Source organism: Salmo salar, chromosome 07 (assembly GCF_965601325.2).
Source record: "Salmo salar chromosome 07, fSalSal1, whole genome shotgun sequence".
Classification (NCBI taxonomy): Eukaryota; Metazoa; Chordata; class Actinopteri; order Salmoniformes; family Salmonidae; genus Salmo; species Salmo salar.
The window spans coordinates 5,882,613-5,899,286 of NC_138297.1; the positions used below are offsets into that span (position 1 = coordinate 5,882,613).

Sequence of the window (16,674 nt, forward strand, 5' to 3'; positions counted from 1 at the left end):
TGTGGTGTCTGGTGTGGTGTCTGGTGTGGTGTCTGGTCTGGTGTCTGGTGTGGTGTCTGGTGTGGTGAGGTGTCTGGTCTAGTGTCTGGTGTGGTGTCTGGTGTGGTGTCTGGTGTGGTGTCTGGTCTGGTGTCTGGTGTGGTGTCTGGTCTGGTGTCTGGTCTGGTGTCTGGTGTGGTGTCTGGTGTGGTGTCTGGTGTGGTGTCTGGTCTAGTGTCTGCTGAGGTGTCTGGTCTAGTGTCTGGTGTGGTGTCTGGTGTGGTGTCTGGTGTGGTGTCTGGTCTGGTGTCTGGTGTGGTGTCTGGTGTGGTGAGGTGTCTGGTCTAGTGTCTGGTGTGGTGTCTGGTGTGGTGTCTGGTGTGGTGTCTGGTGTGGTGTCTGGTCTGGTGTCTGGTGTGGTGTCTGGTCTGGTGTCTGGTCTGGTGTGGTGTCTGGTGAGGTGTCTGGTGTGGTGAGGTGTCTGGTGAGGTGTCTGGTGTGGTGTCTGCTGAGGTGTCTGGTGAGGTGTCTGCTGAGGTGTCTGGTGTGGTGTCTGGTGTCTGTTGTGATGTCTGGTCTGGTGTCTGGTGTGGTGTCTGGTGTGGTGTCTGGTGTGGTGAGGTGTCTGGTGAGGTGTCTGGTGTGGTGTCTGGTCTGGTGTCTGGTCTGGTGTCTGTTGTGATGTCTGGTCTAGTGTCTGCTGAGGTGTCTGGTGTGGTGTCTGGTGTCTGGTGTGGTGTCTGGTCTAGTGTCTGCTGAGGTGTCTGGTGTGGTGTCTGGTGTCTGGTGTGGTGTCTGGTCTGGTGTGTCTAACAGTTTAGAGGAGATCAGCGGAGCGCTTAGGGTTTAGACAGAGATCCCAAAACACTGTTCTCCACCGTGACCCCTTCTCTCTCTCTCCCTCCTTCTCTCTCTACCCTCTCTCCATTGCTCCCCCTCACTCCTCCACACTCTCTTAAAGACTGTTTGGAACACCCTGGTCATAACATGAGTGTCTCAGACAGCAGGGGAACACACACAGTGGAGAGTTTGTATTGCTGCGGACATGGTTTACTACCCTCCACTGAACACCTACCTCTCAGCCGCAGTTCCTGACACATACACACAGCTCCTGAATCTTTACACGCTGAACACACACACACACACACACACACACACACACACACACACACACACACACACACACACACACACACACACACACACACACACACACGAGAGAGGACACCCTGTTCTTGAGAGGTCTTAAGTGTAACGATTGTCGTACGGAGTAGACCAACGCGCAGTGGGTAGAGTGCTCATATTTACTTTTATTGAGACACTTAATAACAAAACAAGAAAACAAACGAACGACAAACAGTCTTGCAGGCTAAACACAGCAGTGCAAAAACAACTTCCCACAAAAGACAGGTGAAAACAGGGCTACCTAAGTATGACTCCCAATCAGCAACAACGATGTACAGCTGTTCCTGATTGAGAGCCATACCAGGCCAACACAAAGAAATACACAACATAGAAAAAACATAGAAATACAAAACATAGAACAATACCCCAAAAACCCCGGAACACATAAAACAAACACCCTTCTTACATAAGAACATATGCCAACAAACCCCGAACCAAATAAAACAAACACCCCCTGCCACGTCCTGACCAAACTACAATAACAAATAACCTCTTATACTGGTCAGGACGTGACATTAAGGTCACTTCCATCATGAACTAGAAACCTGAGATTGATCGAGATTTTGTTTTACCTGGAAAAACGTCACGTTCAAGTGATGAGCGTGCATCCCCTCACCAAGTCAGGACCTTGACCGGTATATTACTCTCCTGGTTTCATCTAGCTCCATTTGGGGATATTTTAACTTGCCTTGCTGGCTTGCTAGGTAATCAATACTCATGATGACGTCGGCGATGTTGTACACGATAATCATCTGTTGCATGAGTTGCATTTGAAGTTGCATGTGATCGTATCCACTGCTAGGTAAACAAAGAGCTTTTATTTAACTTTTATTTATGGGTCTGTTTTAGTCCAGGAAGTGGGTCTGTTTTAGTCCAGTAAATGGGTCTGTTTTAGTCCAGGAAGTGGGTCTGTTTTAGTCCAGGAAGTGGGTCTGTTTTAGTCCAGGAAATGGGTCTGTTTTAGTCCAGTAAATGGGTCTGTTTTAGTCCAGGAAGTGGGTCTGTTTTAGTCCAGGAAATGGGTCTGTTTTAGTCCAGGAAGTGGGTCTGTTTTAGTCCAGGAAATGGGTCTGTTTTAGTCCAGGAAGTGGGTCTGTTTTAGTCCAGGAAGTGGGTCTGTTTTAGTCCAGTAAATGGGTCTGTTTTAGTCCAGGAAGTGGGTCTGTTTTAGTCCAGGAAATGGGTCTGTTTTAGTCCAGGAAGTGGGTCTGTTTTAGTCCAGGAAGTGGGTCTGTTTTAGTCCAGGAAGTGGGTCTGTTTTAGTCCAGGAAGTGGGTCTGTTTTAGTCCAGGAAGTGGGTCTGTTTTAGTCCAGGACTTGGTCTGATCAGTGTCTAGGAACATGGCCCAATAAGTTAATCAAACATTCTTTTCATCATCATCACCACCACCACCACCACCATAAATACTAAACAATCAAATAATTTCATAGCCAGTAGTCTGTTTTATTCAGTATTTGTCAAAGATTGTAATATCTTTATTAGTAACATAGGGTCATTACAATCCCTTTAGTATATGTGGAGAGAGAGTGGAAGAGCATTACATCTCCCTTTTCGACTACATGCACGTGGATGCAAGAGGATTGTGGCGTTTCATTGGTCAATAGGATGGCTAGTGGAAGGATTGTGGCGTTTCATTGGTCAATAGGATGGCTCCATTCAGGTCTGGTGGGCGGAGACGAGGTTGAGTAGCTGATTGACCACAGTGTCGAGGAGTTTCTGTGTGTCTCTCTCGTTCTTCCTGAACTGAGCAAACATGTTGTTCTTACGACTAGTGTCTTTCATCCTGGATGGAGAGAGGAAAAAAGAGAGCGAGGGAATAGGGGGAGGAGTGAGAGAGGGAGGAGAGAGAGAGGGAGGAGTGAGAGGGGGAGGAGAGAGAGGGGAGGAGTGAGAGGGGGAAGAGTGAGAGGGGGAAGAGTGAGAGGGGGAAGAGTGAGAGGGGGAGGAGTGAGAGAGGGAGGAGTGCGAGAGGGATGTGAGAGGGGGAGGAGTGAGACAGGGAGGAGTGAGAGAGGGAGGAGAGAGAGAGGAGTGAGAGAGAGGTGTGAGAGAGGGAGGAGTGAGAGAGGGAGGAGTGAGAGAGGGAGGAGTGAGAGATCGAGGAGTGAGAGAAGGAGGAGTGAGTGAGTGAGGAGTGAGAGAGGGAGGAGTGAGTGAGAGAGGAGTGAGAGAGGGAGGAGTGAGAGAGGGAGGAGTGAGAGAGGGAGGAGTGAGAGATCGAGGGAAGAGGGGGAGGAGTGAGAGAGGGAGGAGTGAGACAGGGAGGAGTGAGAGATCGAGGGAAGAGGGGGAGGAGTGAGAGAGGGAGGAGTGAGAGATCAAGGGAAGAGGGGGAGGAGTGAGACAGGGAGGAGTGAGACAGGGAGGAGTGAGAGATCGAGGGAAGAGGGGGAGGAGTGAGAGAGGGAGGAGTGAGACAGGGAGGAGTGAGAGATCGAGGGAAGAGGGGGAGGAGTGAGAGAGGGAGGAGTGAGAGATCGAGGGAAGAGGGGGAGGAGTGAGACAGGGAGGAGTGAGACAGGGAGGAGTGAGAGATCGAGGGAAGAGGGGGAGGAGTGAGAGAGGGAGGAGTGAGAGATCGAGGGAAGAGGGGGAGGAGTGAGACAGGGAGGAGTGAGACAGGGAGGAGTGAGAGATCGAGGGAAGAGGGGGAGGAGTGAGAGAGGGAGGAGTGAGACAGGGAGGAGTGAGAGAGGGAGGAGTGAGAGATCGAGGGAAGAGGGGGAGGAGTGAGAGAGGGAGGAGTGAGAGAGGGAGGAGTGAGAGAGGGAGGAGTGAGACGGGGAGGAGTGAGACAGGGAGGAGTGAGACAGTGAGGAGTGAGAGAGGGAGGAGTGAGACAGGGAGGAGTGAGACAGGGAGGAGTGAGAGAGGGAGGAGTGAGAGAGGGAGGAGTGAGAGAGGGAGATAACAGATGAACCAGTATCAGAACAGCTTCAAACTTGTTCATTTTATAACAAGATGCACAGAGTCAATCAAATACAAAGGAATACATTTCCACAAAACATTTCAATAGAGACACACGTGACGGACTTTAAGAACACACCGAGAGACAAAGACACACACACACACACACACACACACACACACACACACACACACACACACACACACACACACACACACACACACACACACACACACACACACACACACACACACACACACACACACACACACACACACACACACACACACACACGTCCATTGGTCTTTGAAAGGATCCAAGTCACGGGTGTGTGTCTTACGTGAGTCGTGGTATGCAGTAGGCATGTCACAGTGTTCTCCTATGGAGTTCCAGGGGGTTAGGGGGATAGAGCGGCAGACTAAACCCAGCAGGCTGCATCCTCTGTGGGCAAACAGACCACCAGGACAGGGCCTCCATCTCATGACACTGGAGGTACCGTCTGTGTACCAGACACCAGTAAACCAGCTAAAATTCTGAGAAGTTAGGACTTTCTACTGGTCCTCACTTGTAAAAAGGCTATTTTAGGCTTAAGAGTTAGGTTTAGGTTTAAGAGGTTTAGGTTTAAAATTAGAGTTAGGCTTAAGAGTTAGGATTAGGTTTAAAATTAGAGTTAAAATTAGACTTAGGCTTAAGAGTTAGGTTTACAATTAGAGTTAACATTAGAGTTAGGCTTAAGAGTTAGGTTTAGGTTTAAAATTAGAGTTAAAATTAGACTTAGGCGTTGGGTTTAGGTTTAAAATTAGAGTTAAAATTAGTGTTAGGCATTAGGGTTAGGTTTAGGGAAAATACAATTTTAAATGGGACTCATTGTTGGTCCTGAAAATCTCCATAAAATATAGTAAGACATAGCTGTGTGTGTGTGTGTGTGTGTGTGTGTGTGTGTGTGTGTGTGAGAGAGAGAGAGAGTAACACAGTAGACTGATACGGTCTTTTACAGTAACACAGTAAACTGATAGTCTGTTACAGTAACACAGTAAACTGATACGGTCTGTTACAGTAACACAGTAAACTGATACTGTCTGTTACAGTAACACAGTAAACTGATACTGTCTGTTACAGTAACACAGTAAACTGATAGTCTGTTACAGTAACACAGTAAACTGATAGTCTGTTACAGTAACACAGTAAACTGATAGTCTGTTACAGTAACACAGTAAACTGATACGGTCTGTTACAGTAACACAGTAAACTGATACGGTCTGTTACAGTAACACAGTAAACTGATAGTCTGTTACAGTAACACAGTAAACTGATAGTCTGTTACAGTAACACAGTAAACTGATAGTCTGTTACAGTAACACAGTAAACTGATACGGTCTGTTACAGTAACACAGTAAACTGATAGTCTGTTACAGTAACACAGTAAACTGATAGTCTGTTACAGTAACACAGTAAATTGATAGTCTGTTACAGTAACACAGTAAACTGATACGGTCTGTTACAGTAACACAGTAGACTGATACGGTCTTTTACAGTAACACAGTAAACTGATAGTCTGTTACAGTAACACAGTAAACTGATAGTCTGTTACAGTAACACAGTAAACTGATAGTCTGTTACAGTAACACAGTAAACTGATAGTCTGTTACAGTAACACAGTAACCTGATGAGGTGATAATTATCGCCAGCAGCATACCACCCTATATACCACTGCTGGCTTGCTGCTGAAGCTAAGCAGGGTTGGTCCTGGTCGGTCCCTGGATCGTGTTGGAGGGCCAGTAGGAGGCACCCTTTCCTCTGGTCTAAAAAAATATCCCAATGCCCCAGGGCAGTGATTGGGGACATTGCCCTGTGTTGGGGTGCTGTCTTTCAGATAGGATGTGAAACAGGTGTCTTGACTCTCTGTGGTCACTAAAGATCCCATGGCACTTATCATAAGTAAGAGTATTAACCCTGGCTAAATTACCAATCTGGCCCTCATACTGTCATGGCCACCTAATCATCCCCAGCTTACAATTGGCTCATTCATCTCTCCCCTGTAACTATTCCCCAGGTCATTGCTGTCGTAGGAATGAGCGGACCAAAGTGCAGCGTGTGTGTCGTTCCACATTTTATTTATACGGTGAAACTATGCAATACATAAACATAAACTGAAGAACAACAAATCGTGACGCAGAGGTGAAACATACACAACTCAAAATTAATCTCCCACAAACCCAGGTTGGAAAAAAAAAAACCCTACTTAAGTATGATCTCCAATTAGAGACAACGAGGACCAGCTGCCACTAATTGGAGATCATCCCAAAGAAAAACCCAAACATAGAAATACAAAACATAGAACCTGAACATAGAAATACAAAACATAGAAAAACACCCCCCTGTCACGCCTTGACCTACTCTACCATAAAAAATAACATCTTACTATTGGTCAGGACGTGTTCTCTGTCAACTTACCTGGTAAAATAAGATCGCTGTGGTTACAGCGATTCAAAAATCCCATTATAACGACAGTGGTCCCGTCAGGGTGACGATCGCACTGCTTCCGTTTTGTTACTGTCTCCATTGTTTACTGACACGCAGCCCACCAACACACAGATAACTCTTTAACAGACACAAATCTTCCATTCAAAACACACTGATAGACATGCAACTGCAGTTCTCACCGTCGATAAATCCTGTAGGACTCAATGAGTGGAGAGAGGTATGGAAGGAGAGGAAGAGAGAGGTATGGATAGAGAGGAAGAGAGAGGTATGGAAGGAGAGGAAGAGAGAGGTATGAATGGAGAGGAAGAGAGGTATGGAAGGAGAGGAAGAGAGAGGTATGGAAGGAGAGGAAGAGAGAGGTATGGATGGAGAGGAAGAGAGAGGTATGGATGGAGAGGAAGAGAGAGGTATGGATGGAGAGGAAGAGAGAGGTATGGAAGGAGAGGAAGAGAGAGGTATGGAAGGAGAGGAAGAGAGAGATATGGAAGGAGAGGAGGAGAGAGGTATGGATAGAGAGGAAGAGAGAGGTATGGATGGAGAGGAAGAGAGGGGTATGAATGGAGAGGAAGAGAGGTATGGAAGGAGAGGAAGGGAGAGGTATGGAAGGAGAGGAAGAGAGAGGTATGGATGGAGAGGAAGAGAGAGGTATGGAAGGAGAGGAAGAGAGAGGTATGGAAGGAGAGGAAGAGAGGGGTATGGAAGGAGAGGAAGAGAGAGGTATGGAAGGAGAGGAAGAGAGAGGTATGGAAGGAGAGGAAGAGAGAGGTATGGAAGGAGAGGAAGAGAGAGGTATGGATGGAGAGGAAGGGAGAGGTATGGAAGGAGAGGAAGAGAGAGGTATGGAAGGAGAGGAAGAGAGAGGTATGGATGGAGAGGAAGAGAGAGGTATGGAAGGAGAGGAAGAGAGAGGTATGGATGGAGAGGAAGAGAGGTATGGAAGGAGAGGAAGGGAGAGGTATGGAAGGAGAGGAAGAGAGAGGTATGGATGGAGAGGAAGAGAGAGGTATGGTTGGAGAGGAAGAGAGAGGTATGGAAGGAGAGGAAGAGAGAGGTATGGTTGGAGAGGAAGAGAGGGGTATGAATGGAGAGGAAGAGAGGTATGGAAGGAGAGGAAGAGAGAGGTATGGATGGAGAGGAAGAGAGAGGGGTACTCTTACTTTTCCAGCAGTGCTAGCGTAGTGTTTGGGTTGACTCTCAGGTATTTGCAGGTGGGTCTTCCATAGTGCGCTAGATAACTAGACCAGTCCCATTGGATAAACAGATCTAACAACTAGAGACAGAGAGGGGAGGACGGAGGGGACAGGAAGAGAGGAAGAGAGAGAGAGGGAGAGAGACAGAGACACGGAGAGAGAGAGAGAGAGAGAGAGAGATATGGAGAAAGACAGAGGGAGAGGGAGAGAGAGATCGATGGAAGAAAGGAAGAGAGGAAGAGAGAGATATATATACATAGAGAGAGAGTTAATAACTTGTTCTATTGTTATAGAGAGAGAAAAACATTAATCATGTCTCTTAAAATAAAACAAATAATAATGTATATTACTGAGAGTCAAACGTTTAAAAGAAGAAAAAAAACAGGGAGAGAGGGGCAGAGAAGGAGAGCTATGGAGAGAAGGAGAGCTATGGAGAGCTATGGAGAGAAGGAGAGCTATGGAGCTATGGAGAGAAGGTGAGCTATGGAGAGCTATGGAGAGAAGGAGAGCTATGGAGAGCTATGGAGAGAAGGAGAGCTATGGAGAGAAGGAGAGCTATGGAGAGAAGGAGAGCTATGGAGCTATGGAGAGCTATGGAGAGAAGGAGAGCTATGGAGCTATGGAGAGCTATGGAGAGAAGGAGAGCTATGGAGAGAAGGAGAGCTATGGAGCTATGGAGAGCTATGGAGAGAAGGAGAGCTATGGAGAGAAGGAGAGCTATGGAGAGAAGGAGAGCTATGGAGAGAAGGAGAGCTATGGAGAGAAGGAGAGCTATGGAGAGAAGGAGAGCTATGGAGAGAAGGAGAGCTATGGAGAGAAGGAGAGCTATGGAGAGAAGGAGAGAGGAGCAGAGAAGGAGAGCTATGGAGAGAAGGAGAGCTATGGAGAGAAGGAGAGCTATGGAGAGAAGGAGAGAGGAGCAGAGAAGGAGAGCTATGGAGAGAAGGAGAGCTATGGAGAGAAGGAGAGAGGAGCAGAGAATGAGAGCTATGGAGAGAAGGAGAGCTATGGAGAGAAGGAGAGAGGGGCAGAGAAGGAGAGCTATGGAGAGAAGGAGAGCTATGGAGAGAAGGAGAGAGGGGCAGAGAAGGAGAGCTATGGAGAGAAGGAGAGCTATGGAGAGAAGGAGAGCTATGGAGAGAAGGAGAGAGGGGCAGAGAAGGAGAGCTATGGAGAGAAGGAGAGCTATGGAGAGAAGGAGAGAGGGGCAGAGAAGGAGAGCTATGGAGAGAAGGAGAGAGGGGCAGAGAAGGAGAGCTATGGAGAGAAGGAGAGAGGAGCAGAGAAGGAGAGCTATGGAGAGAAGGAGAGCTATGGAGAGAAGGAGAGAGGGGCAGAGAAGGAGAGCTATGGAGAGAAGGAGAGCTATGGAGAGAAGGAGAGCTATGGAGAGAAGGAGAGCTATGGAGAGAAGGAGAGCTATGGAGAGAATGAGAGCTATGGAGAGAAGGAGAGCTATGGAGAGAAGGAGAGCTATGGAGAGCTATGGAGAGAAGGAGAGAGGAGCAGAGAAGGAGAGCTATGGAGAGAAGGAGAGCTATGGAGAGAAGGAGAGCTATGGAGAGAATGAGAGCTATGGAGAGAAGGAGAGCTATGGAGAGAAGGAGAGCTATGGAGAGCTATGGAGAGAAGGAGAGAGGAGCAGAGAAGGAGAGCTATGGAGAGAAGGAGAGCTATGGAGAGAAGGAGAGCTATGGAGAGAAGGAGAGCTATGGAGAGAAGGAGAGCTATGGAGAGAAGGAGAGAGGAGCAGAGAAGGAGAGAGGAGCAGAGAAGGAGAGCTATGGAGAGAAGGAGAGCTATGGAGAGAAGGAGAGCTATGGAGAGAAGTAGAGCTATGGAGAGAAGGAGAGCTATGGAGAGAAGGAGAGAGGAGCAGAGAAGGAGAGAGGAGCAGAGAAGGAGAGCTATGGAGAGAAGGAGAGCTATGGAGAGAAGGAGAGAGGTGCAGAGAAGGAGAGCTATGGAGAGAAGGAGAGCTATGGAGAGAAGGAGAGCTATGGAGAGAAGTAGAGCTATGGAGAGAAGGAGAGCTATGGAGAGAAGGAGAGCTATGGAGAGAAGGAGAGAGAAGCAGAGAAGGAGAGCTATGGAGAGAAGGAGAGCTATGGAGAGAAGGAGAGAGGGGCAGAGAAGGAGAGCTATGGAGAGCTATGGAGAGAAGGAGAGAGGAGCAGAGAAGGAGAGCTATGGAGAGCTATGGAGAGAAGGAGAGAGGAGCAGAGAAGGAGAGCTATGGAGAGAAGGAGAGCGATGGAGAGAAGGAGAGCTATGGAGAGAAGGAGAGAGGGGCAGAGAAGGAGAGCTATGGAGAGAATGAGAGCTATGGAGAGAAGGAGAGAGGGGCAGAGAAGGAGAGCTATGGAGAGAAGGAGAGAGGGGCAGAGAAGGAGAGCTATGGAGAGAAGGAGAGAGGAGCAGAGAAGGAGAGCTATGGAGAGAAGGAGAGCTATGGAGAGAAGGAGAGCTATGGAGAGAAGGAGAGAGGAGCAGAGAAGGAGAGCTATGGAGAGAAGGAGAGCTATGGAGAGAAGGAGAGCTATGGAGAGAAGGAGAGCTATGGAGAGAAGGAGAGCTATGGAGAGAAGGAGAGCTATGGAGAGAATGAGAGCTATGGAGAGAAGGAGAGCTATGGAGAGAAGGAGAGCTATGGAGAGAAGGAGAGCTATGGAGAGAAGGAGAGAGGAGCAGAGAAGGAGAGCTATGGAGAGAAGGAGAGCTATGGAGAGAAGGAGAGCTATGGAGAGAAGGAGAGAGGTGCAGAGAAGGAGAGCTATGGAGAGAAGGAGAGCTATGGAGAGAAGGAGAGCTATGGAGAGAAGTAGAGCTATGGAGAGAAGGAGAGCTATGGATAGAAGGAGAGAGGGGCAGAGAAGGAGAGCTATGGAGAGATGGAGAGCTATGGAGAGAAGGAGAGCTATGGAGAGAAGGAGAGAGAAGCAGAGAAGGAGAGCTATGGAGAGCTATGGAGAGAAGGAGAGAGGAGCAGAGAAGGAGAGCTATGGAGAGAAGGAGAGCTATGGAGAGAAGGAGAGAGGGGCAGAGAAGGAGAGCTATGGAGAGCTATGGAGAGAAGGAGAGAGGAGCAGAGAAGGAGAGCTATGGAGAGCTATGGAGAGAAGGAGAGAGGAGCAGAGAAGGAGAGCTATGGAGAGAAGGAGAGCTATGGAGAGAAGGAGAGAGGGGCAGAGAAGGAGAGCTATGGAGAGAAGGAGAGAGGGGCAGAGAAGGAGAGCTATGGAGAGAAGGAGAGAGGAGCAGAGAAGGAGAGCTATGGAGAGAAGGAGAGCTATGGAGAGAAGGAGAGAGGGGCAGAGAAGGAGAGCTATGGAGAGAAGGAGAGCTATGGAGAGAAGGAGAGAGGAGCAGAGAAGGAGAGCTATGGAGAGAAGGAGAGCTATGGAGAGAAGGAGAGCTATGGAGAGAAGGAGAGCTATGGAGAGAAGGAGAGCTATGGAGAGAAGGAGAGCTATGGAGAGAATGAGAGCTATGGAGAGAAGGAGAGCTATGGAGAGAAGGAGAGCTATGGAGAGAAGGAGAGCTATGGAGAGAAGGAGAGAGGAGCAGAGAAGGAGAGCTATGGAGAGAAGGAGAGCTATGGAGAGAAGGAGAGCTATGGAGAGAAGGAGAGAGGTGCAGAGAAGGAGAGCTATGGAGAGAAGGAGAGCTATGGAGAGAAGGAGAGCTATGGAGAGAAGTAGAGCTATGGAGAGAAGGAGAGCTATGGATAGAAGGAGAGAGGGGCAGAGAAGGAGAGCTATGGAGAGATGGAGAGCTATGGAGAGAAGGAGAGCTATGGAGAGAAGGAGAGAGAAGCAGAGAAGGAGAGCTATGGAGAGCTATGGAGAGAAGGAGAGAGGAGCAGAGAAGGAGAGCTATGGAGAGAAGGAGAGCTATGGAGAGAAGGAGAGAGGGGCAGAGAAGGAGAGCTATGGAGAGCTATGGAGAGAAGGAGAGAGGAGCAGAGAAGGAGAGCTATGGAGAGCTATGGAGAGAAGGAGAGAGGAGCAGAGAAGGAGAGCTATGGAGAGAAGGAGAGCTATGGAGAGAAGGAGAGAGGGGCAGAGAAGGAGAGCTATGGAGAGAAGGAGAGAGGGGCAGAGAAGGAGAGCTATGGAGAGAAGGAGAGAGGAGCAGAGAAGGAGAGCTATGGAGAGAAGGAGAGCTATGGAGAGAAGGAGAGAGGGGCAGAGAAGGAGAGCTATGGAGAGAAGGAGAGCTATGGAGAGAAGGAGAGAGGAGCAGAGAAGGAGAGCTATGGAGAGAAGGAGAGCTATGGAGAGAAGGAGAGCTATGGAGAGAAGGAGAGCTATGGAGAGAAGGAGAGCTATGGAGAGAAGGAGAGCTATGGAGAGAAGGAGAGCTATGGAGAGAATGAGAGCTATGGAGAGAAGGAGAGCTATGGAGAGAAGGAGAGCTATGGAGAGCTATGGAGAGAAGGAGAGAGGAGCAGAGAAGGAGAGCTATGGAGAGAAGGAGAGCTATGGAGAGAAGGAGAGCTATGGAGAGAAGGAGAGAGGAGCAGAGAAGGAGAGCTATGGAGAGAAGCAGAGCTATGGAGAGAAGTAGAGCTATGGAGAGAAGGAGAGCTATGGAGAGAAGGAGAGAGGAGCAGAGAAGGAGAGAGGAGCAGAGAAGGAGAGCTATGGAGAGAAGGAGAGCTATGGAGAGAAGGAGAGAGGTGCAGAGAAGGAGAGCTATGGAGAGAAGGAGAGCTATGGAGAGAAGGAGAGCTATGGAGAGAAGTAGAGCTATGGAGAGAAGGAGAGCTATGGAGAGAAGGAGAGAGGGGCAGAGAAGGAGAGCTATGGAGAGATGGAGAGCTATGGAGAGAAGGAGAGAGGGGCAGAGAAGGAGAGCTATGGAGAGAAGGAGAGCTATGGAGAGAAGGAGAGAGGAGCAGAGAAGGAGAGCTATGGAGAGCTATGGAGAGAAGGAGAGAGGAGCAGAGAAGGAGAGCTATGGAGAGAAGGAGAGCTATGGAGAGAAGGAGAGAGGGGCAGAGAAGGAGAGCTATGGAGAGCTATGGAGAGAAGGAGAGAGGAGCAGAGAAGGAGAGCTATGGAGAGCTATGGAGAGAAGGAGAGAGGAGCAGAGAAGGAGAGCTATGGAGAGAAGGAGAGCGATGGAGAGAAGGAGAGCTATGGAGAGAAGGAGAGAGGGGCAGAGAAGGAGAGCTATGGAGAGAAGGAGAGCTATGGAGAGAAGGAGAGAGGGGCAGAGAAGGAGAGCTATGGAGAGAAGGAGAGAGGGGCAGAGAAGGAGAGCTATGGAGAGAAGGAGAGAGGAGCAGAGAAGGAGAGCTATGGAGAGAAGGAGAGCTATGGAGAGAAGGAGAGCTATGGAGAGAAGGAGAGAGGAGCAGAGAAGGAGAGCTATCGAGAGAAGGAGAGCTATGGAGAGAAGGAGAGCTATGGAGAGAAGGAGAGCTATGGAGAGAAGGAGAGCTATGGAGAGAAGGAGAGCTATGGAGAGAAGGAGAGCTATGGAGAGAAGGAGAGAGGAGCAGAGAAGGAGAGCTATGGAGAGAAGGAGAGCTATGGAGAGAAGGAGAGAGGAGCAGAGAAGGAGAGAGGAGCAGAGAAGGAGAGCTATGGAGAGAAGGAGAGCTATGGAGAGAAGGAGAGAGGTGCAGAGAAGGAGAGCTATGGAGAGAAGGAGAGCTATGGAGAGAAGGAGAGCTATGGAGAGAAGGAGAGAGGAGCAGAGAAGGAGAGCTATGGAGAGAAGGAGAGCTATGGAGAGAAGGAGAGCTATGGAGAGAAGGAGAGCTATGGATAGAAGGAGAGAGGGGCAGAGAAGGAGAGCTATGGAGAGATGGAGAGCTATGGAGAGAAGGAGAGAGGGGCAGAGAAGGAGAGCTATGGAGAGAAGGAGAGCTATGGAGAGAAGGAGAGAGAAGCAGAGAAGGAGAGCTATGGAGAGCTATGGAGAGAAGGAGAGAGGAGCAGAGAAGGAGAGCTATGGAGAGAAGGAGAGCGATGGAGAGAAGGAGAGCTATGGAGAGAAGGAGAGCTATGGAGAGAAGGAGAGCTATGGAGAGAATGAGAGAGGGGCAGAGAAGGAGAGCTATGGAGAGAAGGAGAGCTATGGAGAGAAGGAGAGAGGGGCAGAGAAGGAGAGCTATGGAGAGCTATGGAGAGAAGGAGAGAGGAGCAGAGAAGGAGAGCTATGGAGAGAAGGAGAGCTATGGAGAGAAGGAGAGAGGGGCAGAGAAGGAGAGCTATGGAGAGCTATGGAGAGAAGGAGAGAGGAGCAGAGAAGGAGAGCTATGGAGAGCTATGGAGAGAAGGAGAGAGGAGCAGAGAAGGAGAGCTATGGAGAGAAGGAGAGCGATGGAGAGAAGGAGAGCTATGGAGAGAAGGAGAGAGGGGCAGAGAAGGAGAGCTATGGAGAGAAGGAGAGCTATGGAGAGAAGGAGAGAGGGGCAGAGAAGGAGAGCTATGGAGAGAAGGAGAGAGGGGCAGAGAAGGAGAGCTATGGAGAGAAGGAGAGAGGAGCAGAGAAGGAGAGCTATGGAGAGAAGGAGAGCTATGGAGAGAAGGAGAGAGGAGCAGAGAAGGAGAGCTATGGAGAGAAGGAGAGCTATGGAGAGAAGGAGAGCTATGGAGAGAAGGAGAGCTATGGAGAGAAGGAGAGCTATGGAGAGAAGGAGAGCTATGGAGAGAATGAGAGCTATGGAGAGAAGGAGAGCTATGGAGAGCTATGGAGAGAAGGAGAGAGGAGCAGAGAAGGAGAGCTATGGAGAGAAGGAGAGCTATGGAGAGAAGGAGAGCTATGGAGAGAAGGAGAGAGGAGCAGAGAAGGAGAGCTATGGAGAGAAGGAGAGCTATGGAGAGAAGGAGAGCTATGGAGAGAAGTAGAGCTATGGAGAGAAGGAGAGCTATGGAGAGAAGGAGAGAGGAGCAGAGAAGGAGAGAGGAGCAGAGAAGGAGAGCTATGGAGAGAAGGAGAGCTATGGAGAGAAGGAGAGAGGTGCAGAGAAGGAGAGCTATGGAGAGAAGGAGAGCTATGGAGAGAAGGAGAGCTATGGAGAGAAGTAGAGCTATGGAGAGAAGGAGAGCTATGGATAGAAGGAGAGAGGGGCAGAGAAGGAGAGCTATGGAGATATGGAGAGCTATGGAGAGAAGGAGAGAGGGGCAGAGAAGGAGAGCTATGGAGAGAAGGAGAGCTATGGAGAGAAGGAGAGAGAAGCAGAGAAGGAGAGCTATGGAGAGCTATGGAGAGAAGGAGAGAGGAGCAGAGAAGGAGAGCTATGGAGAGAAGGAGAGCTATGGAGAGAAGGAGAGAGGGGCAGAGAAGGAGAGCTATGGAGAGCTATGGAGAGAAGGAGAGAGGAGCAGAGAAGGAGAGCTATGGAGAGCTATGGAGAGAAGGAGAGAGGAGCAGAGAAGGAGAGCTATGGAGAGAAGGAGAGCGATGGAGAGAAGGAGAGCTATGGAGAGAAGGAGAGAGGGGCAGAGAAGGAGAGCTATGGAGAGAAGGAGAGAGGGGCAGAGAAGGAGAGCTATGGAGAGAAGGAGAGAGGAGCAGAGAAGGAGAGCTATGGAGAGAAGGAGAGCTATGGAGAGAAGGAGAGCTATGGAGAGAAGGAGAGAGGAGCAGAGAAGGAGAGCTATGGAGAGAAGGAGAGCTATGGAGAGAAGGAGAGCTATGGAGAGAAGGAGAGAGGAGCAGAGAAGGAGAGCTATGGAGAGAAGGAGAGCTATGGAGAGAATGAGAGCTATGGAGAGAAGGAGAGCTATGGAGAGAATGAGAGCTATGGAGAGAAGGAGAGCTATGGAGAGAAGGAGAGCTATGGAGAGAAGGAGAGAGGAGCAGAGAAGGAGAGCTATGGAGAGAAGGAGAGCTATGGAGAGAAGGAGAGAGGAGCAGAGAATGAGAGCTATGGAGAGAAGGAGAGCTATGGAGAGAAGGAGAGCTATGGAGAGAAGGAGAGAGGGGCAGAGAAGGAGAGCTATGGAGAGAAGGAGAGCTATGGAGAGAAGGAGAGCTATGGAGAGAAGGAGAGCTATGGAGAGAATGAGAGAGGAGCAGAGAAGGAGAGCTATGGAGAGAAGGAGAGCTATGGAGAGAAGGAGAGCTATGGAGAGAAGGAGAGAGGAGCAGAGAAGGAGAGCTATGGAGAGAAGGAGAGCTATGGAGAGAAGGAGAGCTATGGAGAGGAGCAGAGAAGGAGAGAGGAGCAGAGAAGGAGAGAGGAGCAGAGAAGGAGAGCTATGGAGAGAAGGAGAGCTATGGAGAGAAGGAGAGAGGTGCAGAGAAGGAGAGCTATGGAGAGAAGGAGAGCTATGGAGAGAAGGAGAGCTATGGAGAGAAGTAGAGCTATGGAGAGAAGGAGAGCTATGGATAGAAGGAGAGAGGGGCAGAGAAGGAGAGCTATGGAGAGATGGAGAGCTATGGAGAGAAGGAGAGAGGGGCAGAGAAGGAGAGCTATGGAGAGAAGGAGAGCTATGGAGAGAAGGAGAGAGAAGCAGAGAAGGAGAGCTATGGAGAGCTATGGAGAGAAGGAGAGAGGAGCAGAGAAGGAGAGCTATGGAGAGAAGGAGAGCTATGGAGAGAAGGAGAGAGGGGCAGAGAAGGAGAGCTATGGAGAGCTATGGAGAGAAGGAGAGAGGAGCAGAGAAGGAGAGCTATGGAGAGCTATGGAGAGAAGGAGAGAGGAGCAGAGAAGGAGAGCTATGGAGAGAAGGAGAGCTATGGAGAGAAGGAGAGAGGGGCAGAGAAGGAGAGCTATGGAGAGAAGGAGAGAGGGGCAGAGAAGGAGAGCTATGGAGAGAAGGAGAGAGGAGCAGAGAAGGAGAGCTATGGAGAGAAGGAGAGCTATGGAGAGAAGGAGAGAGGGGCAGAGAAGGAGAGCTATGGAGAGAAGGAGAGCTATGGAGAGAAGGAGAGCTATGGAGAGAAGGAGAGAGGAGCAGAGAAGG

General features: G+C 49.4%; 1 protein-coding gene across 1 annotated transcript in view; it reads right to left on the reverse strand.

Annotated features, from left to right (window-relative positions):
- Positions 1-1,333: 1,333 nt before the first annotated feature.
- The window catches only part of LOC106608451 (exocyst complex component 6B), a 69,959-nt gene continuing 54,618 nt past the window's right edge, over positions 1,334-16,674 (reverse strand). Inside the window, exons 4-5 of the mRNA XM_082977270.1 lie at positions 7,715-7,827; positions 1,334-2,948 (exon numbers count right to left, since the gene is read on the reverse strand). Of these exons, the coding sequence (XP_082833396.1) occupies positions 2,822-2,948; positions 7,715-7,827 (240 nt within the window). The 3' untranslated portion in view covers positions 1,334-2,821. The remainder of the gene's footprint in view (positions 2,949-7,714; positions 7,828-16,674) is intronic.